The following is a 25,135-nucleotide window of genomic DNA, read 5'->3' on the forward strand; positions in this document are numbered from 1 at the left end:
GCCAAGAGCTCCAGGAAGATCCTCCAGACTCCTAGGAAGCAGGACTGCCCGTGCCTGAGCCCCCCCAAAAGAGTGCGGGACGCCAGAAGCAAGGAAAGTCCATCTCGACAGCCAGTAACCGCCGTGTTGCCATTTGCGGTAGACGCGAGGAGCTGAAACGCTACTGAAAGTGAAGTTTGCCAGTTGCAAGTTTTGATTGTCCCAATGCAGGGGTCCCCCGACGTCCTCCCCTTGTCCCCACGACTGAGGCCCAGGAACAGTGAGACCTGCAGAGCTGCACTGGAACGGGAGTCATCTGCTGCATCTTTTCTTCATTTTAAAGGTACTGTACAAAGTCTAAGAGAACTTACCTCTTGCTGTAGAGCTGCTTGCATCTTCTACCACTCACAAGTCTAACAGCTTATGGCCCTACATTGATTCATCTTTTTCTTCAAAGACTTCTGAAACATTGTGCAAAGACTTTTCTACTTACCTTCAAAGAAGTGTTGCAAAGACTGTTCTACTTAACTTCAAAGAAGTGTTTCAGCCTATCTAGACTCTTGCTTATTGACTTTGGCTTAGCCTGCTTTATCTGAATGACTGATTGGGGGATCTGAAAGTATTTGCCTGCTTAAGAAATATTTGTGGTAACTTGTTTGCTCTAATAATCTTTTCCTTTTTACTTGCTCTTATCCAATTCTGAATGCCAACAGTAATACATTAATGTCAACAGCACCCTAGCAATGTCAACAGCACCCTAGTAATTGAAGTCACCTGCGGGTGTAGGTCTCTGCTGTATTATCCCAAATGGGTATTTGCTGATTCTGAACTAAGAGATTGTGTAATTTTGAAGTATATTTGTGTGGTGTTTTACAGTGCTCCATTCTGAAGAATGCTTACATTAACAGACTAGTAAATAAATTAATAATTGTTTTATCAAGAAACCCTGTGTATAAGTGTTTGCTTGGATACTTGTCACTGAGAACCTCTGTGCAACTCCCCTACAGCTCACATTGACCCCTCTTTAGATAAGCCTGGCTACTCGTCCACACTACCAACCTATGTAGTACAGACTTATACCAAAGGTTGGGTTACTACTGCCAGGTCGTCAGGGATGTTGTAGTGCACCCTATGGGTACTGCATAAAATCATGCCTAACACTAAGAGACCCCGAACACTTTTGCTGGACTCTGGACTTTTTGGATTCATTCTCCTGAGTGAGTGGAACTTTTTACTGCTTTCATGGAGTAGGCTTTCCTCCATATATTTAAACGCAGGCATCTGTGATTGACTATTGTGACACACAGCACACTTCGACTTCCCCCTCATTGTATTCTCTTGTGAGAACTACAGTTTTCAAGAGTAGTAAGGTTATCTTACTTACCTTTTCTTTTGTGGGACCAGCACACTCACACCTTATGTAGGGTGCTGGGGGGTAACACTAACTCTCCGACTGCTCCTGTAACTTTTTGTTACAGTAACTAACAACCTAAATAGCTGGTGGCAGTGGATACATTTTCTACCTTTTTATGCAAGTTACTAGCAGGCTGATCCCTCAGCGGCAGTACAGCACCCATGGATGACCATTTCTTCATAATGGCCCCCAGTCCCTTTCTTTTGCCATTTTTCATTTTGCAAGTTCATCCTGGGCTCTTCTATAATTCCAGGTAGGGTTGGGTCCTTTGTGAGTTTTGCCTTTTGTAAGCTTCCTGTGTGAAGCCCACCCAGGCACCAGTGTGTCTGGAAAGGTAGGAATTGAGGGAGGGTCCCGAAACTTCACTGTCCTTTGTAGGTGTGCCTGGCTGAAACCAGTTTAAAGTTGGCAGCTGGCTGGCCTGTAGGACAGCCAACCCCCAGGTGATTGACAGCTCCATGGGAGTAAATGAGTGGGATCCAGCATATAAGGCAAGGATGTTTGGATCACAGGAGAGTCGACCACTGGAACTGGAAATCCAAAGCAGAAGACGAGGAGAGATGCCAGCAGCACCTTCAACAGCCACGGAAACAGTGGTGAAGCCCTGCAGCTGTGCTGACCCCGTTTGCATGTCGACAGGGAAGCTCTGCCAAGGACGACTTCCTCCCTTGGGCTGGTGGGATCAACTAGCCTGAAGACCTCCAATTTGGGCCATCCTCCCGGCATTCTGCGACTTTCTTGAGCTCCAGAACACCAATAGACATTACGAGTGCATCTTGCGAACATCGAATCTCACTGAAACTTCACAGGCATCCGTGTGGAACTACAGAAAGAGGAATTATGCATCAATGTCCCCTCACAAGAGTTCAAGACAGAGTAATCGAAGGGAATCCAACCAGCGATATTCGTTTCTTCTAGGTGCTAAGAAAAGGTGCCAAAACCACAAAGCCGCTAGAGTGAGCTGAATCCTTTGCTGCCGACCCCTTCTCTCGAGTGCTACCGCAGAAGCCCACCGAAGGTCCCCCCCCCCCCGTTTCGTCACCACGACCAAGGAGCAGGAATCAGGGTCTTAATCAGTGCATCCAGAAGGCCCATCAGCTACTGTTGGGCAATATTTGATGTAGTAACCCTGTGGGAGACTACACCAGCGTTGTACTCTTTGTATTAGATAACCCACTTTTAGGTATAGGTCTGTACTACACAAGTTGGTAGAGTGACGGAGCAGCCAGACCTCTCAAGAGAGGTAAATATAAGCTGTAGAGCTGTAGCATCGAAATCCACAAATACAAGAATCCAAACAACACTTACACTCAAGGTTTCCTAGTAAAATTATTATTTAACAGTCAGTTTTAAATAAGCACTTCTTAAAAAGGGCAATGTGCAACAACAAAAATACACTTCAAAATTCTCTCTCAGAATCAAGTCAAGCAAGTGGATACTCTTTAGAGATGCTTCATACACACTTCCTACACCCTGGCGTGACTTCAATAACTAGGACAATATTGGCATTTATATATCACTTTTTGTACCAGTTGAATTCTGAGGTTTGTTAACAAGGAAAGGGTTTAGGAAGGAAAACGGTTAAGAGGTTCTCAGAGCATGTGAGCACCTTTAAATCCCCCAATGAAGTCTAGATAAAAACCTTTCCCAGCAAATATTAGTTCAAATCCAATGTATCACCGATGAAGGACAGTAAGAATATACGTCACTGGGTTAAAAGAGTCTGCAGGTAACCAGGGCAGCCAAAGTCAATTTGGAACAAAGTCTATGGAGCTGAGGCACTTCTTAGATAGCAAATGTTCTCTCACAGAGTTAGGGAGTTGTAGAAAATCACTGTTGGGCCACAAGCTGTTGCAGTTGTGAAAGCTGAGCACAACTCTAGAAAAAGCAGCTACTGCAAGTCTCCAGTGAGAAAAGCAAGCTACAGACATACCCCTTAGTCAGAACAGTACCTTAGGTTAGAAGGATCCAGCTGGCTTTTGTCTTGGTTGCAGTGTTGCAGATCCTGTGTTCCTGGGCCTCAGTCTTGGGGACAAGAAAGAGGACGTCTGGAGGACTCAGCAATTCAGAGGTCGGCGGCAGCTACGGGCTTTTCAGTTCAGCAGTGCTTTGCGGTTCCAGCTACCGGCAAATAGCACCACCACAGATCTTGGACACTGGTTGGGCTTCCTTCACTCCCCGAGTCCAGCACTCTGGTGAGGTGACTCGAGCTTGGGTCGTCCTGCTTTGGGAGGGTCCTCAGGATCTTCCTGGAGCTCAGGTCTGGCTTAAAAACGATCCACTCAACTACAGATTTCTCAACCCCTGGCACTCAGTTCCAGCAGCAGCAAGGAAGTACAGCCAGTTGGGGAAGGTCCTCCAGCAAAGTGGGTCTTGGGGCTAGTTGGTCCCACCAACCCAAGGGAAGAAGTCGTCCTTTCCGGAGCTTCTCTAGTAGATTCGGAAAAGCAGTTTCAGCACAGCAGCAGGACTTCACTGGGCAGTACAACAGTCCAGGATGATGCAACAAGCTTAGATTCCTTTGTCAGATGTTTCGTCCAGTGGTCACTCTTCTGTCCAAGAAGCCTTGCCTTTTATGCAGGTTTCTCCCATCCATGCACAGCCTAGCTGTCACTCACACAGCAGGGTGGCTGTCCTGCAAGGACAACCAGCGAATCACAACTGGGTGCATTCTGGTACCAAGGAGACTAAGGACAGGGAGTTTCTGGCACCTCCCTCGCTTCCTACCCTGCCAGACACACTGGAGCCAGAGGCGGGTTTCAGTACTGAAGCCCACCAAAGGCAAAGCGAACAAAAGGGTTAAACCTGGTTTGGCATGCAGAGTAAAACCCAATAAAGACCTCACAAACAAGAAATGGAGAGAAAAGACCAGGGCTTTTTTGACACAATGATCACCCATGGGTTCTGTACTGCAGCTGAGGATTCAGCTTGTGGTCAATAAAAGCACAATGGTAGGAAAATGTAACTACTGCCACCAGCCATTAAATGTAGTGAGGGTAACATAAAAATTGTTAAATGAGAAAGTAGGAAAAGGGGCTACTAAGTAACCCCCCCCCCCCCCAGCACTCCACATAAGATGGGATGTGCTGGTCCTACATAGAAAAAAGGGAAGTATAGTCAATTTCACTTTACTATTCTTGGGAACAGTAGTTTACCCAAGAAAAGGTCTTTAGAACTAAAGAGAAATCTAAAGGATTTCTCTGTGACACTACACTTAGGGTGCTGTGTGTCACCATACAAAAAGTAGATGCCTGTGGAAAACAGAGTCCAAATCAGATCGAAATACATGAGAGTGAGAACAAGGGATGCTTTATTGTTCCTTTTATAATCTGCTTCTTTTTCCAACTGAATGTTTAGTAGTTGCTGCACTTTAGATTTGCTTGTGTACCTTGTGTCTATATAAAAATATATTTTAATATAACTAAGTGAGCAAGTGTTTTCTTGGATCTCTGCATGTGCCGACTTCTTTGTACTACTCTACAGCACAGATTATTCCCTCCTAAGGTAAGCCTGGCTGCTCAGCCACTCTTCCGACTGGTGTAATACAGGCCTATTCTAAGAGTTGGGTCCCTAATACCAGGTTTTATGAAGTCTAAACCCAATTGGGCTTTAGAAAAACGTACCCAACACCATTGACATCCCCCATGTCATGCTTGGGGACTTTACCCTTCCCAAGCCCTTTGCAGCCACCCACCTTGAATGTGGCTCCCTCCTATCCGACCACGGTGTCTAGTCAATTGGTCGACAGACAAATGGTCGACACAATTTGGTCGACAGGTCAAATGGTCGAATTTTTTAAAATGTATATATATATATTTTTTAGGTTTTCGTTTAGGGGAAAAAAGGGGGTTTTAGCAAAAAAATATATAAAAGGGAGGTTGGGGGACCCCCCCCCCAAAAACTTCAACCATTTGACCCGTCTACCTTTTGTCCCGTCGACCATTTAGATTCAAACAAATGACCTAGAACCTCCAACCACTACATCTATGACCAGTATATCTAGTCTTTACTTCACTCTCCTCCTTCAACCTCTTTATTGTTCACTTCTTGGTCCCTCCAGCCTCTACTCCTCATCTCCCCTCTTCAACGTTCAACGGGAAATTCATCAGGTTAAGGAGAAAGAGTCCTCCTTGATTCGAGAACACCTCATGTTTCTCTCCCCCTAGACTAGCCTCTTCCATGGATTGTGCTTTTTCGGGCTTTCACTATGCACTTATTGCTCCTTTTAACAAACTGTCCTGCACTCACAGTGAGACCTCCCCAGTCCTCAACCCGTAATCAACTCTGAGATAGAGACCCTCACAACAAACCTACACCTACATCGTGACCTACGATGCTGGTAGAAATCACAGACCGCCACCCTATTCCTGGCCTACTTAATTCTCTTGCTGTCCTCACCATTGTACCGGACTCTGCCAAATCCTACTAAACATACCCAATAGCAGTCCTTTGCAATTACCCTTGCAAACTTTCATCTACCCACCAAGGTTTACCAACATCTCCCAAGCCAATATCCATGGGCTCATATCCAAAGCCAATATCCATGGGCTCCCACCCATCTGCTTATGAATGTGCTCACTTTTCTCTATAATCTGACATTCACAGCCCTCCACTTAACTCCTCGCCAACTGACTTAGCACCCAATCTTTCCATCCCCAACCCAACTTGCGCTCAAATTGACCCATTTGTTCCTCAAATGGTCAAAGACTTACTACCAATCACCTGCTCTTACCTCTGAGATCTAAACTCTTTCACTCTCTTTGCCCCCGCTGAACTCTGCCCTACCTCCTTCAAACCTGCAAGTGTCCTACCCAGGTTGTAGAAACCCTCTGCGAAACATCCCATCAAACAATTGACCAGTTTCCTTCCTACCTCATTATTCAAAAAGGTCCTTATGCGGATGGTCTTCAACTGGGTCACTAAGTACCATCAGGATAATGATCTTGGAGCCCAACTTCAAGTTGGCTTCTACAGTAAATGCTCCACAGACACTGCACTCTTGCATGTCTCCAGCTTTCTAATGCACACCATTCCAAACTCTTCTCTATACTCCTTCTTTGGCACCTCAGCTTTATTTGCCACTGTTGACCACTCCTCCTCCACCCTACTTCCAAGACCCAAAGTCTCGCAAATCAGCTCTTGCCTGAATTGCCCCTACCTGAAATGTCAGTCCTTATCTCCTGGAACTCACAAGCCTCTGACTCCCCTCCCATCTCCCTGTCCGCGACACCCTAGGAACAGTCCTTGAACCTCTACTCTTTACCTGCTGTACCCGACTCCTAGGAAGACTGAGATTGTCCTGTGGCTTTCACTATTCCCTCTTTATTGACACTGAAATATTTTTCTCCTTTGCTTCCCTCACCCAGCCATTTTGGAACAGATCAACTGTCGCACTGCAATTGGTTACTGAACGGCTCTTAAAAAACAGTACACATCTTTCTCCTGCCCTCCAACGCCACCCGCTACCCTCCTTTCTGTAATCTCCTCCCCACCGGACGTTCTTTCTCTGTCACCCCAGGCTGACAAACATGGTGTCCTGCTTGATAACCATCTCTTAACTCATGACTACCACTGCACCTGCTGCTGCTTAAATGTGCCCACCATGCTACAAAAACAAACGTCCACCCTTGTGCTTGGCAATCACAACTGCTTGTGCCTTCTTTCTCCCTCTAGATAAAGTCTTCAACTTTGCTAGCCGTACTCTCAACCTCCCACCACTTCTACTTACCGACACCAAACTGGTTTGCTCTCCATGCACATCTGCTCCCTTTTGAAGTTTCCTCTAGTCTACAAAGCTTTCAACGCTCAAGGACCTCAATACCTGACTGACTGGATCTCTATCTACCCATCATCTTGTTACCTCCTCCACTCAACCTCGCTGTCACATGCCCTCCACCCCGTGCCTCCGATCACTTCTGCTCACTCCCCGCCCCCTGCCTCATCTGCCCCACCACTCCCTCCAGAGTAACCTAATAGCTTGTATATTTGTACAGTACTCTTTAATTTGAGGCACTTGCCCCCCCCTAGGTTAAGGTTCCCTTGTTTAAGTCACCCGTGTCTTATTTTGTTTTTGCCCCTGGTCCATGTCCCACTTTGTTTACACCCTCATAAACTGGCTCACCACTTGTTCTCATCTTTTCACCATCGTACAGGCCCCCCCCCCTTCGTGGGAATTCCTCTGCCACCTATACATGTGATAGTGCAAGTCAGTTCTGATAGAAACCGAAATACTGGTCCTTCAAATAAAAACAAACTGTTAAGACTTGGCATGAAGTAGAAGGAGTGGGATGGACTGTGACAAAGTCATAAGAATGATGGACTGCGGATGATGGACAGATGAAGGAGAAGGGCAGTGACGTGCAACTGAAGGAGAATGATCATTACAAAGGAGGAAAGGGGGGGTTGTGTGACTGACAAAAGTGAGGGGGTCTGTGATGAAGCGGCAGGGACCATGGCGAAGGAGAAGGTGGAAGGACTGTGACGCAGGAAGACAGAGGAGATGGACTGATGAATGGGGACTAAAATGAAGGGAAATCACAGCTTTTCAACGCCCTTCATCTTCCATGCAGGATTGCTTTTGCCACAAAGTGACACGTATATGTGCCAAAATCAAGAACCGCGAGAAAAGATGCATGCACACCTGGAAGAAAGAGGCCCTAATGACAAGGTCACTACAACAATCTGAAAGACTACATACAGGGGAATTCTTTGTCAAAGTTGGTTTGGTCCCTTTCAGCAAAACTAAGAATGCACACATGCCCTTCACAAGCTCTGTTGGAACCAGACTGGTCTATACATCCTTGTTCTGATGAGAGGGCCTGCACAGAACAGCAAGGCCATGTTATCACCACCGACTGCCATATAATCTGCCAATGCATCTAATGCGTATGTAACCAGCACCCACTGCCACCCCGCCCCCGTTTTCCTACAAATGCATTTTGCTGGTCGTTGTACTAAACATAATCAAGGAGAGACTGCCAACGTACTCGAAAGGTGGACAGGTTTCCAAGTGAGCTGCACAGGTCACTGATGATACTTTGAGTTTCCCTTCCAGTTGTTAAAATTCTCAAGATTATTTCAAAATAGAAATAATAATCTGACCCTTTCCCGTGTGCACGACTCAAATGTCATTATGCTTGCACTACCTACGCCTGAATATTCTGGTGCTCAGACTTCTGGATCCAAAAGTAGCACAGTGGCAGAATCACATGTCCTTACAGTTTACATTCCTACAAATTTGCATTCTGTAATCTGCGGGGGGGTGATATAATGCTTTATACTGAATGCCCCACAACTGAGGACCACACGGGAAAAGCTGCACAGCCATGGAGGCGTTGGGGTTTGCACCGGAGGATTAAGGAATACTAAGCCCACACTGTGCAGTATTCTTCGGGAAACCGTTGCTGAATAGCAAGACCCCACAGTTTATGGCACTCACATTGGGTTTGTGACTTGCAAGCAGCGATGGCCTGCACTGCTGGATCAGCAAATGCTGGTACAGGACATGAAAATTTTAGGCCACACAAAACTTTTGAAAAAAAGACTATCGAAGCAGTGAGGTGGAAGGGAGGAGGCGCAGAGCTGGAAACCAAGCAAGAAGGACATGAGCGACCCAAGGACTGTCCAAAAGTGGACACGTTTCACAAAATGAAAGACTATCAAAACGAAGGAAAAAAAGGCAGCAGCTGTTGCCTGCTGAACTCACATCCCGTCCTCGTCGTCATCGAGCTCAGCGAAGGCTTCCGTCCCCCGCGCCTGCTCTTTCTCCGCCTTCTGCACCTCCTTTAGCTCTAGAAGAAGCACAGAAAACAACATTGGTTATTAATGCAGTGGTTTAAGAGTGGAGCAAGCTTCCAGCTCCCCAACATTTGGGGAGGAATGTTTGGCTTTCTTTTATATGCTGCGCATAATGAGTGCCAGACAGATAGTTAAAATCCGTGGTACAAGGAAGAAGTGAAGCTAGACTTTCACAATAGGATTTCTTCTTGCCCCCAAGAGCAGGTTGTGAAGAATTCAATGCTATGGGTTTTTTAAAACCATGAGAATGTCTCAAACACAGCACGGAAGCCAGGGGTGTACCTCAACTCGCAAAATAATAACTTTTATATAGCACTTAGTCATGCACAATAATAGATGCCACTAATATGTAACTTGGATCACATCATAGTCAGATAGCCAACATAAACCTTAATCCTGTCGGTTGCAGTAAAAAAAAAAATATATGCAGCAGGTGCATTCACTTTTACGTCGTCTTGCCAGAATATGTACACGTTTGAATCATGGAAGATGGGGTCTGAAAGAGCAATAAAAGGACACACCCCCATCTCTGTGACATCCTGCACCCTTCCCATTCCCCATTTCTGTAAACTCCTGCCTCCCAACAAAAGGCAGCAAGTGGTGTTGTTACCATCCCATGCTTTCTGGTGAACACTCTTGGCTTCCTGCTCCGGTTTCTCAGCCGCCTCCTTTTTTGCCTTCAGCAACTCCACCTGCTCTTCCAGCGATGCCTTGGATTGCTGCAACTCAGTCACCTTACCCTGTGAGAGCACAAAGGAGCAGGAGTGATATATAGAGAGGACAGCTCACAGTATGATTTCAAAAGAAGTAGAAATGTACAAGCCCATCCTGAATACAAACCAAAATGAGAACCTACAACGCCCAGCCTTCAGTCATTAAAGTCAGTGGTATGCCTGGGAAGCTTCAGGGCCAAAACGATACTACAAATCCAGGCCTCACAGCAGGCAGAGCCCTCGGGTTACACAGATCTTATGACTAGCCTTCAAAGCAGGCTATCTCCCAAAGTTATTACTACCTGGGTTACACAGACCTTTGAAACAGCAGAGGTGTCCCAGAGACTCCAGTCTCACAAATCATAGAGGCGCCTTCCAAGATTCGATATTCCAGATACCATCTTTCCCCTCGCCTGGCCAATACCACAATTACAGCCATATGATGGTATAGGCCACACAGAGTATATACCATGCAACATTAAGACCCTTTTATTCATTCTTTTTATTTATTTATTGCATTTGATTTTATGCCCAAACCCTTGGGTATCACGGCATAGGTTACATATATCTTCGTTTTCATGTCGGGGTTACATACATTTTGTTTTACTGAGATGGTACAATCATATATACAGCTTGCTTATAATTTGACTTTGCGGTTAGCTAGTGATACTGAGAGGGGCGACCCACTCCGTTGAAGAGCAGGTGTATTAATATTTTTTGAATAGCCATGTTTTGAGTTGTTTTTTAAACGTAGGTAAGGAAGTTTCATTGGACAGGTGAGGGGGGAGCGAGCTCCAGATGCGGGGGGCTGCAATGGGGAAACTGGCGTTACCTGCTCTTGTGGTGATGAAGCTTGGGATGAGTAACTGGGTGTTAACATTGGATCTGAGTGTTCTGGGCGGGATTTTACGTGTAATGCAGCTACTGAGGTACGTGGGAGCAGCATCAAATAAGCATTTGTGGGTGGTTAGTGTTTTATGGAGGATTCATGCGTGCACTGGGAGCCAGTGTGCATCTCTTCTGTGTTGTGTTCATTTCTCTTGATGCCCAGTGCTGCTCTAAGGGCTTTATTTTGTAGAAGTTTTTAAGTGCCCAACAACAAGATGTTTCAATAGTCTATTTTGGTTAGGATGAGGGCTCTAGCCAGAGTTAGGCAGCTGTCCGTAGATAAGAGCGGCCTTCTTAGAGTGACGAGTTTGGCGGTGTAGGCCGTTGAGGAGGCGAGAGCGTTGTATTTGTTCATGGTGAGGTTGGAGTCGAGGTGTACTCGTAGTGTTTTGACTTTAGGGGAAATGGTGATGGGTGTGCCATCAATCACTATTGGGGTGTAGTCTTGGTGGAGTTTGCGGAGTCTTGTCGGGGGAACAGATTATGAGGATCTCAGTTTTTTCTCCATTAAGGCACAGGCTGTTATTCGCCATCCAGTTTTGGATATGGGAATAGATAAGTGTTGATGGTGGCCGTGTCCTGTTCCAGGTTGCCTGTGATGGGAACAAGGATCCGTGTATCGTCAGCAAAGTTTGTGTAAAGTACTCCCATACCATCAAGTGCAGCAAAGAGCGATTTGGTGTAAGCGTTGTATAGAGTGGGAGAGAGACAGGAGCCTTGTGGTACCGGGATGGGGTCCGCTGCAACTTCCCCTAGGGTGACTCTTGGAGTACGGTCAGAGAGGAAGGATTTTATCCAGGCCTTCTGGGAGAAATGGAAGTTGGTGGAAAGGGTTTGGCATAGTTTGTCATGATCAACCAAATCAAACGCTGCTGAGAGGTCTAAGAGTAGTAGGATGCACAATTTACCGTAGTCCCTGGAAGCGATCATCCAGTTTTTCAGATCCAGGAGGGCGGTTTCAGTACTGTGGTTGGGGCGGAAGCCTGATTGTCCCCTAGTAGGTGGTTTTGTTCAAGGTGTGATTGTATTCGGGTATAGGCTATTTTGTCAATGATTTTGAGGAGAAATGGCACTGTTATTGGCCTGTAGTTAGTGGGGATAGTTGGGTCTAGCAAATGTTTTTTGAATAGGGGTGGGACCCATGTTACTTTTATGGATGCTGGTATTTCGCTAGAATTAAAGGACTCATTCACAAAGCTGGTGATGGTGGGTGCTAGTGTGGAGGCGCAGTCTAACTACTTTAGCTGGGGTACCTTCGCCTTTACAACTGGAAGGCTTGAGTGAAGCTATAGTTTTGAGCTAGTGGTCATGGTTGGATGGTGGGGGGGCCAGGAGGTGAGTTCTAGTAGTATTTTTTGCGAGGATATTTTATTTTGGAGCGTGGTTTTGTGGGAGAGTACAGTATACGTTTGTAAGTTTTAGATATTTGTTGTAGTTTGGTTTGAAGTTCTGGAGAGTTGTTTTTCCTGATTAGGTGTTCTAATGCTCTTTTTTCTCTTCTAAGTTCTATGAGTTCATTGTTGAACCAGGGGGTGCAGCATTTAGGTACTTTGGTTTTGAGGGGGGCTACTTCGTCAACCGCTAATTTTAGACATTGGTGGTAGTGCAAAGCAATAGAGTTAATGATTTCTGGTGGTTTAGAGTTGAGTAGGTTCTTGAGAACTGGGTTTAAGTTCTCAGGGGTGAGCCTGCGCACATTTCTACCTGGATGGGTAGTGGGTTACAGGTTTGGGTAGAGTGATCGGTATGTGGGTTTATTTTGAAATTAATAAGGCAGTGGTCGGACCAGTGCACAATGAGAACATCTATTATGGATACTGTGGTATTAAGGGCGAGTATCCAAACGAGGATTCTGCCTTTCGAGTGGGTGGGGGTGTTCACTATTTGCGAGAATTGCATCTCCTGGAACGCCTTTTGGCATGCTGCCGCTTTGCTATCAGCTGGGTCATTGTAGCCTAGATTGAGATCCCCTAGAAGGATATACTTCGTTTTTAGTAGAGGTGTAATTAGTAGGGGTAGGTCTATGTCTGGTTTACTTGGGGCGCTCAGAGTTCTGTAAACTATTAGGAGATTGATGGTTTCATGATGGTTGATGGCGTTTAAGAGAGAGGGTTTTATATCCACTAAGTGCTTCTGTTTTACATTCGCTAAAGAGTAGTGATGTTTTGTGGATGATGGCCACTCCTCCACCTATTGCGTCGGGGCGGTCTGTTCTGAGGAGGGGGTAGTCGGTGGGGACAGCAAGTGTGATCTGTGGACCTGAGGCAGAATGTAGCCAGGTTTCAGTGATCACTAAGAAGTCAGGTTTAAAGTCTAGAATGCAATTGTGTGTTTCGATTGTGTGTGCACCAAGGGATCTAACATTTAGTAAAGCTCCCATAAGCGGTTGTCTTGTATTGGGAAACATGGGAGATTGGGTAGGATGGGTGGGAGTGGTGGTTACTTTAGGGGTGGTTGTCTGCTGGTGTCTGGTGATTGCATTATTCTGGCACTCATGGGTTATGGGTGACAAGGTGGTATTGAGGCAGTTGTGGGGGAAGTGGTTGTTGGTTGGGAGGTCCTGGAGATGGGTGCGTGCTGAGATTCTGGAGTGTCTTTTAGTGGCTGCAGTGGTTCTTGTTAGGGTAGTAGAGAAAGTAGTTCTAGATGAGAGGCGTGAGCGGCGTAGTATAGGGCTGGTTTTGGCATGGGGTTGAGGTGTAATCGGGAATGCTGGTTGGTTGGTTGGGGAGGAACAGCGTGGTTCATTCATTCATTCAGTCATTTGTTATAGCTACTTTCACCATGATTATGGTCCTAATGCTCTTTCGGTTGAACGCCCCCTCAGGGACGAATTTGGGCGGTGCTACTATGCGTGTGTGCATTTCCGCCATTGTAGTTATGCAAAGCCGGCCAAGATCTTATGAAATATCTCTTCACCTCTTCTTGTTTCAAGTGCATTCCCATCTCACTGTTTCAAGGGGTTAAGAAGAACAGGCATTTCTGCAGATTGGTCAGTCTCAGATTCTGCAGCCGAAAAGTGTGACGTGTGCAGAAAGTAGCCCACCAATGGTGGTGGTCAGGCGAGTTATGAACTGGTGTAGAAGGGGAACAAACAAGCAAAGGAATGCTGAAGCAGACAAGGGCCAGAGAAGTGTTGGGGGCAATGTGTGGTTTGTAAATGAGATGCAAAGGGTCAAAGGGTGCTTGAAGTCAATGCAGGCTAGAGTAGGAATGGGAAGAGTACAAGAGGCAGAAACCGAACATGAATGAACAGAGGGAAGACACATACCTAAATGCTGGTAATATATGGAAATAGCACTGATGTAAAAGACTTGGGTATGTGTCTCCATGCGTGCACCATGCAACTCTTTCTTCCCATAGCCGCGTGAGTCATTTGTACGAGCCTGTTGCCACTTCCTAGAGACTACAACTCAGTGTTGCATGTGCCGCACACCCGTTTCTCCTTACAACCTATGGCGACTCCTTTCGAGTACATAGTTGGTCTTGGCAGTCCACTGTACACCCTACATTGTGCCACGTACCCGTTTCTCCTCGCGCCCCTTACTCGCGCCTTCAATTAGCTCCTGCTTCAGGCGGAAACCTTCACGCGACACCTCCGCGAGCTGCTGTAGAGTTTCCCTTGCCTTTCGACCCTTCTCCCTGATGAGATTGGAGAGAAATGTTCTAGTAAACGACAGCATAGCTTCTCACCACCCTGTCCCAGACACAATATTTCCGTACAATGCAACAATCAATCATGCAGGAAAACGTTCCCCCTCAGGGAGCAGAACACACACAATGCCCAGTCAGGGTATAACATGATCTCAGGCCCCCGAGAGTGCAGAGAATAAGTAGGGTTGCAGTGGCCATATGCAAGGATGCTGCATGTGGCGACTTAATACTATGAAACCCAATCGGCAGGTCGATGGGTGAGTGGAGGGAGGGGGGCACATCAGCCTTGTGGGCTCATAGGAATGAGCTTTATGGGGGGTTGTTCATGAAAAGTAACAGAATAATAGACTTTCTCCTTTACCCCAACCAAGCTGGCTTCTCCACCATGTTTCTTAAAGCATGTACCCCAGAATAACTTACTTGCAGGTGTTTTCACACACAACCCCGCTGTTGAATTCATCTGTGCCATCACAACAATCTAAAGCAAAAAGAATCAGAAACAGTAAAATAATGGTTTCACATTACACTGTGACAAACACCCAGGTGTTGCTTCACGAGGAGAATTCCCCAATTCCCAATCATTGCTCGATCCCACAATGTAGATCTGGATCGTATTTCATCAGTGAGTATCTATCTGGAACCCAGAAAGAGTAGAAACGAAAGAAAAGGTTGCTGTCCATTTTCCAAACAAAAGGTGGCGTTTAAGAGCCAATAGAGTTTGAGGGGATCCAACCTCAAAACCGATATAAAAACTCAGGTATCATCTTAAACACTTCTTCAAGGTATAAAATAAGCAGTGTTGCGTAGTAATTTGCTATGCAATTCTGTCAGTTTGCTCATCAAATGGACACTTGTGTAGCAAAGATAGCTATTTATGTTGCCCTCTTGAATGAAAGCACAGCCCGCCCTGCATTCCTCTCTTCCCCCCTTTTCTCTGTTCACTTCAAGTCCTATTGGAGAGAAAGTGCCACAGGAATCATCTCCTCCAATCTTAAGTGCCAAAGGCATGTATGGGAGCCCTAATACGAGAATTTCTTTTTCTTTTTCAAATAATTTCAAACCAGAAATAATTGGGATGGTACTTTTAATAAGCTTTCTATATCCTGTCTGGCAAAGACCAGTTTGTGACAACTTTATATTTTTTTTTTTTAAAAGACAGTCCTGCAATTCCATTCCTAAAATGTAGGTTGTTACATAATGCATAATTAGAGTATTGATACTTTAAAACAATGCATCATCTCCATGCTTTACAATAAAGTTTAGGTTAGTGTATCTAAATGTCACTGTCAGCTGGATTTCATTTTGTTGGGGAAGATGCATCATATTGACGAGTGAACACTTTTGAAAATGTACATGATCACATGATTAAGTGCTTTTGATGGCAAGCCTAGTCCGGTAACCAGCAAGTTGCATAAATCTGGGAACTGGTGCTCAACCCATGAGCGACCCCATACTCCCTTAGATTCTATATTATTACCCAGTTGCTTTATACGAGGTATCCTGAAATTGCGATGACCACAAACTACAATATTTCATCTAGTTTGCTCAGTTCTCTGCCTGCTACGCAATCCACTCTGCTTAGTCTCTTTCTTTCCTCTTTGATAATAAATACAAAAAGTGAACTAGATGCTTACGCAAAGTAGTGATCAATAGTTCCATCCAATCTTAACATCTACAGATCTATTGCAATACCAAACATTGTAGTTAGCCCTCAGAGCTCGCTTTGCTTGATGATTATAATTGCATTATATATTACCAACTGCAGGAGACAGCTGGCCAAACTGTTTTCAGAGCTTTTTTATCATTTCTATTTGTGTCCATTTCATGCAGCTTACCTTTCACATTTACAGACACTCAGCTGTGGCTCGCAAAATGCTTTCGCCCAGTCATATTGTCAAGTAAATTTTATGAAGGGCGAGGAGCATTTGCAAGAGATGCTTGAAACTTTTATGTAACATTTACTTTGCAGTAAAAGTGTCACTGTGCATGGCTGGCCTCTGGGTGGCAGTGTGCCAAACAAAGCGGTTTGTAGTGAAACGCAACATTGTACACAAATCACATTTTAAATTTGTTGTCCTCCATCGCAATGGGTCAAGTGCATTTCTCTTAGGTTGAATAGGGAAACTAAGTTACCTGACCTGCAAGTCTAGCAGAATTTTAAAGAATTTGCAAGGGCTGTCTCCTCTAGCTAATGTCTTATTTCAGCGATACGCAAAACTTCTGTATTTTTGCTCATTTCATATCTTGGGTACAAATAACTTCTGGTGACATTAACAATATTAGTACAAAATCGCTAACCAAGTTGGTCTGTTCGCTAATCAAAACAATTTTAATTAGCAAACTCTGCTAATCAATTTTTGAAAACTAATTTATGCCCTGCTTCTTTCACAAGTAAAATAGCTATGGGGCAGGATGCCTGCACCATGACTATGTGAAATACCAATATGAAGAACTGCCATTCCCATTATCGGGACCAAATTGGTGATGGAAATTTGGCAGGGATTGAAACCCAATGGAGGCTATGTTGCTCTTGTCCGTTGCCTAGAGATACTTCTGACTCCCAGGGCAATTTTGTAAGAAACATGTACGCGACATTAACTATGTAAATTGGAATGTTTAAAAATTTAAAAAAAAATAAGGAGCATTAGGACACATACAGAAGATATTTAAAAGCATTAAGGAGACATACGCAATTGACAAAGTTAGGATTTGCATCTTTTGCCCAATAAAGTTGTGGCACTTTGACCCATGGCTAACTCCTACTTACTGGGTGACGCCCGATACCGATGGGTTGTTTGGGCACATGCTTATTAAATATCTATTTCGATGCATGTAGGGCAAACATGTTTGTTGAACAGAGACAAGCATGCCGAATTTGAGATAAAATGAGAAGGTGAGATAACAAGCTTAAAGAAGAAACGTGTGGAGCTAACAGAACAGCCATACAGTGAAAGAGAGAAGATAGTGGTCTGGCTTCGTATGTACTTACCACATATGCCATCATTGACTCGGGAGGACGGGATGTATTGGGGCCGATAGCCAGCATTGGTGCAGTGGAACTTCCCATTAGGACATGCCGGGGTCCCTGCAGTGGAGAGATCAGAAGAGTATCATGAAGCGTTATGGTAGGACCAATACCCCTACAACGCTACTGTGTCCCAAATAGTGTGGCACAAGTGCCACAGGGGTAAAGTACATACAGTTAATTTGAGAAGAAGTTATAAAGTGTCTCCACTGTTCGTTGTGCACAACGGGGTGGCTCTCATGAGCACCTACCAACCCCAACCACAGAACAGCACAGCTCCCCATAACCAACATGTTGTCAATAATATTCCCGAAATGCCATTTTAAAGCCACTCAATTCTGAACCATTCATTTGCCTGCGCACCAGGTTAAATTGATGCACAAGGCATAAAATAAGCAGAGTCGTATAGCAATTTTCTATGCAATTCTGTAGATTTGCTAATTAAATTGACACTTGAGTAGCACAACTATCTATTTAAAATTACCCTGTTCAATTGAAGCACAGCTCACCCTGCATTCACCTGAAGCCCTCAAGCCTCTCTCCACCCTCTCTTCTCTGCTCACTGCAAGTTCAATGAGACTAACGGAGAGAATGCAGCAGAAATCATCTCCTGCACTCTTAAACGTTCCAAAGGCCTGTGTAGGAGTGCTAGGCAAGAAAATCTCTTTCTTTTTCTAATAAATGCAAACCAGAAGTAATCGGGATGATTCCTTTATTAAGTTAACTATATCCTGTTTGGTAAGGACCAGTATGTGTATTTTTTTTAAAGACAGTCCTTCAAATACATTTTTAATAATGCAAGTTGACAAATAATGCATAAATTACAGTATTGGTATATAATGCTGTATTGTTGCTCATTTTAGTTAGGGGTACAAATAACGTTTGGTGCCATTAAAGATATCAGCACAAAATTGCTAATCAAATACGTTTGTTTGCTAATCAAGTCCATTCTAATTAGCAAAGTCTGCTCATCAATTTTTGAAAACTAATTTATGGCTTGATGCGCTTGGACCAAACTGCTCCACCTCATTCCTCTCAAATCACAGGCCTTTGGCGGGTGTCACCAGCCATTGAGTCACTACATAAGCAGAGCTAGCCCCATACTCCTCCATAGATTACAATATATTAAGTCCTGTTGAATCCGATTTCACCCGCCAGGGCGACTCAAAACTTTGAGATAGCATTTCTTTCACAGACTTATAACTAGGTGGGATTGGGACATGCCAATGCACGTCTCAAGGCGGCTGGCACCAGTGACAAGAACAAGCAGACATTCGCCAAGTCCTACCTGGTTCATCAGATCCGTCGGCGCAGTCACAATAATCGTCATTCACACGGTCAAAGACAATGGTCGCCGAGCCGTCCAGGCAGGTAAAGGGTTTGGTTTCATCATAGAAGTGGCGGTCTGAGGGGAGAACACAGGCAACTATGAAACACATTCATACATTGTTCCTCTACAAAGCCAGGAATGTTCACTACTTTAACAGAGAGTACTATGTTCACCCATGCTTCTTTCACAACAAAAGCAAACTTTTATTTGACCCATTGAGTTTCACCTCCTAGCAGCTTTTCCACAAATGGGAGAATGGGAGATGCCAGTTTGTAAATGTGACGTTACACTGACTGAAGGGCACAGTGGGAAAAAAAAGACAACTAAAATCTTTGATTTTACTAAACAGATCTTGAAGAAAGCAAAATAAAAACTACCCAATCTAGAAAGGCGACAGCTCCAGCCCCCGATTGAAGGTGGCCTGTGGAAAGCCACCTGAACCAGGAAGTCAATCTTAGTGCTGTGTCATTGCTGGTAGCCCAGCCGCACGCCCCCGACCTGTTGGCAATCTGAAGTCACTCTTAGTGCTGTGTCAAGGCTAGTGGCCCTGGCAACACGCCACGGCCTATTGGCATTCTGAAGTCACTCTTACTGCTGTGTCAATATTGGTGGCCCTGGCAGCACGCCACGACCTGTTGGCAATCCGAAGTCACTCTTAGTGCTGTGTCAATACTGGGGGCCCTGGCAGCACACCACCATCTGTTGGCATTCTGAAGTCACTCTTAGTGCTGTGTGAACACTGGTGCCCCTGGCAGCACGCCACCACCTGTTGGCATTCTGAAGTCACTCATAGTGCCGTGTTAACGCTGGTGGCCGTGGCAGCACGCCACCACCTGTTGGCATTCTGAAGTCACTCTTGGTGCTGTGTCAACACTGGTGGTCTTGGCAGCACGCCACAACCTGTTGGCAATCTGAAGTCACTCTTAGTGCTGTGTCAACGCTGGTGGCCTTGGCAGCACGCCGGAACATGTTGGCAATCTGAAGTCACTGTTAGTGCCGTGTCAATGCTGGTGGCCCTGGCAGCACGGCACACCCTGTTGGCATTCTGAAGTCACTCTTAGTGCTGTGTGAACACTGGTGGCCCTGGCAGCACGGCACACCCTGTTGGCATTCTGAAGTCACTCTTAGTGCTGTGTGAACACTGGTGTCCCTGGCAGCACGCCACACCCTGTTGGTATTCTGAAGTCACTCTTAGTGCTGTGTCAACACTGGTGGCCCTGGCAGCACGCTCTGTTGGCAATCTGGAAAAGTTGCACGAGTGAGGCATGGTCTGCAGTCAGCACAAGGTGTCGTGCAAGAGAACAGTGTAATCAAACCCTCCACTTCATCACAAAGCCCGGTATAGGTCATTGCTGGAGCTCTGCCATGCCCTTTATCGGGTAGGCGATTTAATTCTAAGCACTATGCATGCTCCCTGCATCCCTGATCCCGCACGCCCTTAAGCAAGCGCATGCATGGTCCGTTCAACTCCACCTTGCTAGGTGAGTTAATGCCCCTAAACCCCCACTTCTCAAAGATAAGGGAGACGTCTCTCTTCTAGCACCCGACGGGCATGGTTCACGGTTGCACCACTGGGTCTGCTCACGCCCAGGGGCATTGCACCCGCTCCATGGCAGTACTCACTAGACAGGGACACCCCTCGGGGCCGGGTCACCTCCACTGCGGCGGCACCCCAGTCCCCCAGGACGAGCAATGACAGTAGCAGCTGCAGCAGCGCCTCCATTTCCGGCTCAGAAGCAGCACCAGCGACTCAGGACAGCACCCGGAAAAGCGCGCCCACGTCACTTCCGCTCTGGCCACAGGCGCCCGGAAAAGCTCAAGTCTAAGCCACTTGCTCGCCTCCACGGCAGAAGGCAGTGAACTTCTCGATTCCTGAGGCTGAACCGACAACGTTGATAGGGAACACGGCCACTCTCGCCGCCATGTTGGAGTGATGAAACCATTTGCGGTGGAAGGACTGAGCATTTGTGGGTGGTTTCCGAGTTTAATATGGGTTAGTAAATAGTAAAATGCATAAGCCATCACATGCATCAATGTCTAAAGGAATATAAGCAAGTTAAGAAAAATTGCAGTAATAATGTGATCATTCTATGTCAAGACGTGAGCATTATGCTGCAACTTCTCATTTATTCCTGTCTTCAGCAGTTTCAACAAGTCCAACATCTCCAATATTTTTTTTACTTTGAAACTACATTTCCCTTAAAATATAGTCCTTTCTGGAGTCCTTTTTGAACTCTGTCACATGGCCATAGTCCTTCCTCCTCTTCTTTTCCTGCTCTTCAAGCAGATAAATACTATAATTGCCTAGCTGAGCACATACCTCTCAACTCACACACTTTTGTCACCCACCACTTAGGCAGCTCTCTCTCCCGCCAAGATGCCTACACGCCCATAGGAATCAATGGGCTTTCACCTGCCAAATGCAAAATCGGGGGTTTTCACACACCCAAGGGCCATGAAAGGTTGAGAGCTACGCTGAGCACGATAATGGTAATGTATTGAATTTGATCAGATCTAACACTTGCGATAGGAGTAGCAGAGTCACGCTGGAGCGTTAGGACCACAAAGCACCAGCGCAAACATTATCTAAATAGGTTAGTTTCAAAGAAGCATGAAGTACGGACTGAAGTACGGAGGAGGGGCGGTCCCGTCTCGCACTTTCGCCATGCTCGGCGACCCACCAGGTAAGGTAAGAGACACCGGCCCCCTCCAACGGGGATGCGGAGCCTAGGGGGAGCAGCAGCACCCACCCTTGGGGTAGCAGAGCCACAGGTCTCAGCGCCCGCTAAGGAGCGCAAAAGATCCCATACCAAGGAATGGGCAATGCGAACAGCCCCCACCGTTAGAGTGGAGTAGCTACCCACTCAATGCTCATCGCCGAGCAGTTTTTTTGTATAAAGAAAGACCTCAGCGAATAACGGGCTATCACAGAGAGACTATAATTACAAAAGAAAACAAATCCGCACATGCCGGAACTCATATTAGAACTCCCACAAAGCAGGGAGAGGTCGGATTTGCACAGCGTGCGGCACTACTGCACAACAATATAACAGCAAGAGTTGCTGGACAGAAGCTCGCACAGCGAGCACAGAGCTTGTATAAGCACAGCCAGAGAGGTGAAAGCCACACAATCTGACCACAGTGTAGTAGTGGACGTGCCACAAGACCTAAGCACAGGTAATAAGGCACAAGCACCCACAGAAGCAATGTCGGAATTTGAGTGGAGCGAGGAAGAACAGGCAGAGGACTTGGTCCACAGCTTCAGGGAAGTGCTAGGTAACTCACTGGTGTATGCATTGGCATAAGGGGTGAGGCCCCTACAAGAAAGTCTGGCTACAATTGAGACCTTTCTAAGCTAGAAACACACAAGCACTGAAAAACCTGAGAGCACGTCCACAAAGGCCACGCTAGCAGACCCACTAGGGTGTACTGAGACCCATAAGAGGAAATCCTCTTCTGACCCGCCGGATCTACCTTACAGGGCAGATAAGGAAGCCCCAGAGGCTAACAACGCCTTCAAAAAACGTATGGACGCATTAATGCGCAAGTCGGTGGTGCCAAGCCTCCCGACCCAGGGGAAAACAATATGGGAAATGAGGGGCTAGACTCAGAAGAGGAGTCCCCACGCTCCTCTCAAGGAGAAGAGGACAGAACAGAGGAGAGTGACCTACAACCCATTGCAAAGAAAAAGCTGAGAAAAGAGAACAACATAGAGGAAATATCAGAAATGTTAGAACCAGAAAATATTAGAAACCCCAGGTCTTCGGACTGGCAACCGTCGCCACAAGAAACCAAAGATATGACCCAGAGGTTACGCAAGGCGCTCATAAAAGAAGCGAGGCAGCGCATGCGGGCAGAATGCCCGAGACCGGAATTGCCTGGAAAGGTAGCAGAGGCTACGGCACTAGATCCGAAAATGCTAGACTTTGTATCCAAGACATCCAGAGACCCTGGGAAAGGGACAGATAGGTCCTGGGGAAGCTGCCAGGAAAAGGTCCTCAACCTCACAGGGCCTCTCCCCAAGATCATGGACCTAGTAGAACGGTCCTGGGATACAGGAGAAGAAGTAGACCCAGAGAAATTGGCAAACTGGGCGCAGGGAGAGGTATGCTTTTTGGGCAACGTAAACTGCGCTATCTCCTCAGAGCGCAGAAGAAGGCTCCTGCTAAAGATCGATTCAAAGCTAGGAGATCTAGCTTTGTACGAAGCTGACGAGGAAGCCCAGGGTATCCTATTTGGTGAAACTTTCGGAAAAGCGATGGGGAGTTTCGTAGGAACATACACTTCACTGGAGAAGGCCCAAGCAACCATCAAGAAATTTTTCGGAGCAGGGTTTTCACCGGGACAAGTCTCTATCGAGGACGGACGACCGATCGCTACCAAGGCACAAGAAGACCTCAAACTAACAGGGCCGACTACTCGGACAATAAGCAACAGGATGCTTTCTTTCCTGTGACAGGTTGATTCCCGATAGGACGCTGAGTAAGGGGACAGGGAAGAGGACAACACTTCCCCACGGGTGAGGCATACTACATACCCTCCAGTAGCGGAGAGAACGTGGTGATTCTAACAAAACTGGTGCACGCTTTCCAGCAACGCCTGGGTGCTGCAGGCGGCCAAAGGGCTTCAGCTGGAATTCTTACAGGAGCCTCACCAAAGCCCAACCCCCCTCCGATACATATGGCCCAGACAGAGAGGATAAGCCTACACAGCTCTCTTCAGCGCTTAGCGCAGAAGAGAGCTATTGAACCATGCACCTCATCACCAAACTTCATAAGCAATATGTTCCTGGTGCATAGGAAAGAGAAAGTAAGGCCGTTAATAAACTTAAGCGAGCTGGACAGCTGGGTGGCATATCACCACTTCAAGATGGAGGGGATCCACTAGCTGTGAGACATGCTAAAACAAGGAGCCTGGCCCACAAGGATAGACTTAAAAGACGCATACCTCACAATACCAGTTCAGGAGCAATACCGTCCCTTTCTAGCATTCGCCTGGGACGAACGATATTGGCAATTCACGACAATGCCTTTTGGTTTAGCATCAGCGCATGGGCTTTCACGAAACTCATGAGACTGATAGACGCAGCGATCAGGGAGAACGGCATCTGTATGATTATATATCTGGACGACATCCTGATGATGGTAGACAGCAGGGAGACGCTGCAATTTCAGACGAGATGGGTGAAGAAGCTCCTCTCGTCCCTAGGTTTGCTAGTGAATGTGAAGAAATCAGACATGATCCTGATGAGGAGAATAGACTTCCTCGGCTCCATTATAGACACCAAGATAGCGACACTGGAGCTACCAGCCAGGAAAGTGAGAGACATCAAGAGAGAGATCAGGAGCTGTCTGGACAAGAGCGTGGTATCACTGAGGACGATAGCGAGAATAGTGGGGCTATTAGCAACATCGATTCAAGCGATATTCCCCTGGCCTCTGCACTATCGGGCCCTGCAAAGATTCACGTTAAAGCACCTGCAGCAAGGGCTAAAATATCAGCAGGCAGTGCCCTTAGACCCCGAATCCAGAACAGAACTGGTATGGTGGCTGCAGAATATGGATGTCATAGTCCTTTGACTTTCTTCTGCCGTCGGCGTATGTCTTCATTTTCTCCTTGCTTTCTTTGTTTGTGGCTTTTAGGTCTTTCTCCACTGTCACCTCTCTGTCACTGGTTTGTGGAAGAGTGGTTTTCACAACGCTGACAAACATCAGTTCTAATGGGCACACCCCCTTGGAGATGTGTGTGAGGGGTGTTGCGATAGCCTCTGAGAAGGATGCAGACAGCTTGCATGAACAATCCTATTGTAATGGAGCAGACTTGTAAGGTGCGCTTGAGGTTGGCCGTGAAACGCTCAATGGTGCCATTTTCCTGTGTCCATAGAAGCGTGACCTTCCTCTGTTGAAAGCCCAGATGTTCTGTGAACATTACAGTGTCATGCCCACTGAACGGTGGACCATTGTCCGACTTTACAATGGTTGGGATGCAATAGTCTGCAAATGTCTTGTCTAAAGTTGGAATGACTGCATGTGCTGCTGTCGAGTGTATCAGGTGAACTTCAGGGAATCTCAACATTTCGTCTATGATGTGTGCCATTCGGTAAAGGTCATAACATATCGACAGCAACTTTGTCCCAGACCTTTAATGGCATTGCAGTCATTTTGAGCGGTTGTGGCAATGTGCGTGCTGCAACTGCTTTACACAGGATGTAATGTTCAAGCACATTCTCGATCTTCCTGACCATCTGTGGAAACCATACTTTTGTCCGCAGTTGCCTCTTAGTGGACACAATTCCTCTGTGTCGAGTATGTGCCATGGCAATGACTCTGTCCTGC

The 25,135-nt window shown here is 46.3% G+C and overlaps 1 protein-coding gene across 2 annotated transcripts in view; it reads right to left on the minus strand.

Annotated features, from left to right (window-relative positions):
• The window catches only part of PRKCSH (PRKCSH beta subunit of glucosidase II), a 176,777-nt gene extending 156,140 nt beyond the window's left edge, over nucleotides 1-20,637 (minus strand). The window contains exons 1-7 of one of the 2 annotated variants that reach the window (XM_069604226.1): nucleotides 20,424-20,637; nucleotides 18,759-18,875; nucleotides 17,435-17,530; nucleotides 14,866-14,923; nucleotides 14,316-14,433; nucleotides 9,801-9,930; nucleotides 9,099-9,183 (exon numbers count right to left, since the gene is read on the minus strand). In XM_069604226.1, coding sequence (XP_069460327.1) covers nucleotides 9,099-9,183; nucleotides 9,801-9,930; nucleotides 14,316-14,433; nucleotides 14,866-14,923; nucleotides 17,435-17,530; nucleotides 18,759-18,875; nucleotides 20,424-20,523 — 704 coding nt within the window. In that variant the 5' untranslated portion in view covers nucleotides 20,524-20,637. The remainder of the gene's footprint in view (nucleotides 1-9,098; nucleotides 9,184-9,800; nucleotides 9,931-14,315; nucleotides 14,434-14,865; nucleotides 14,924-17,434; nucleotides 17,531-18,758; nucleotides 18,876-20,423) is intronic. The other variant, XM_069604227.1, reaches the window with a different exon arrangement.
• Between the last annotated feature and the right edge of the window lie 4,498 nt (nucleotides 20,638-25,135).

Source organism: Ambystoma mexicanum, chromosome 3q, assembly GCF_040938575.1.
Source record: "Ambystoma mexicanum isolate Mex_15411 chromosome 3q, UKY_AmexF1_1, whole genome shotgun sequence".
NCBI classification, from domain to species: domain Eukaryota; kingdom Metazoa; phylum Chordata; class Amphibia; order Caudata; family Ambystomatidae; genus Ambystoma; species Ambystoma mexicanum.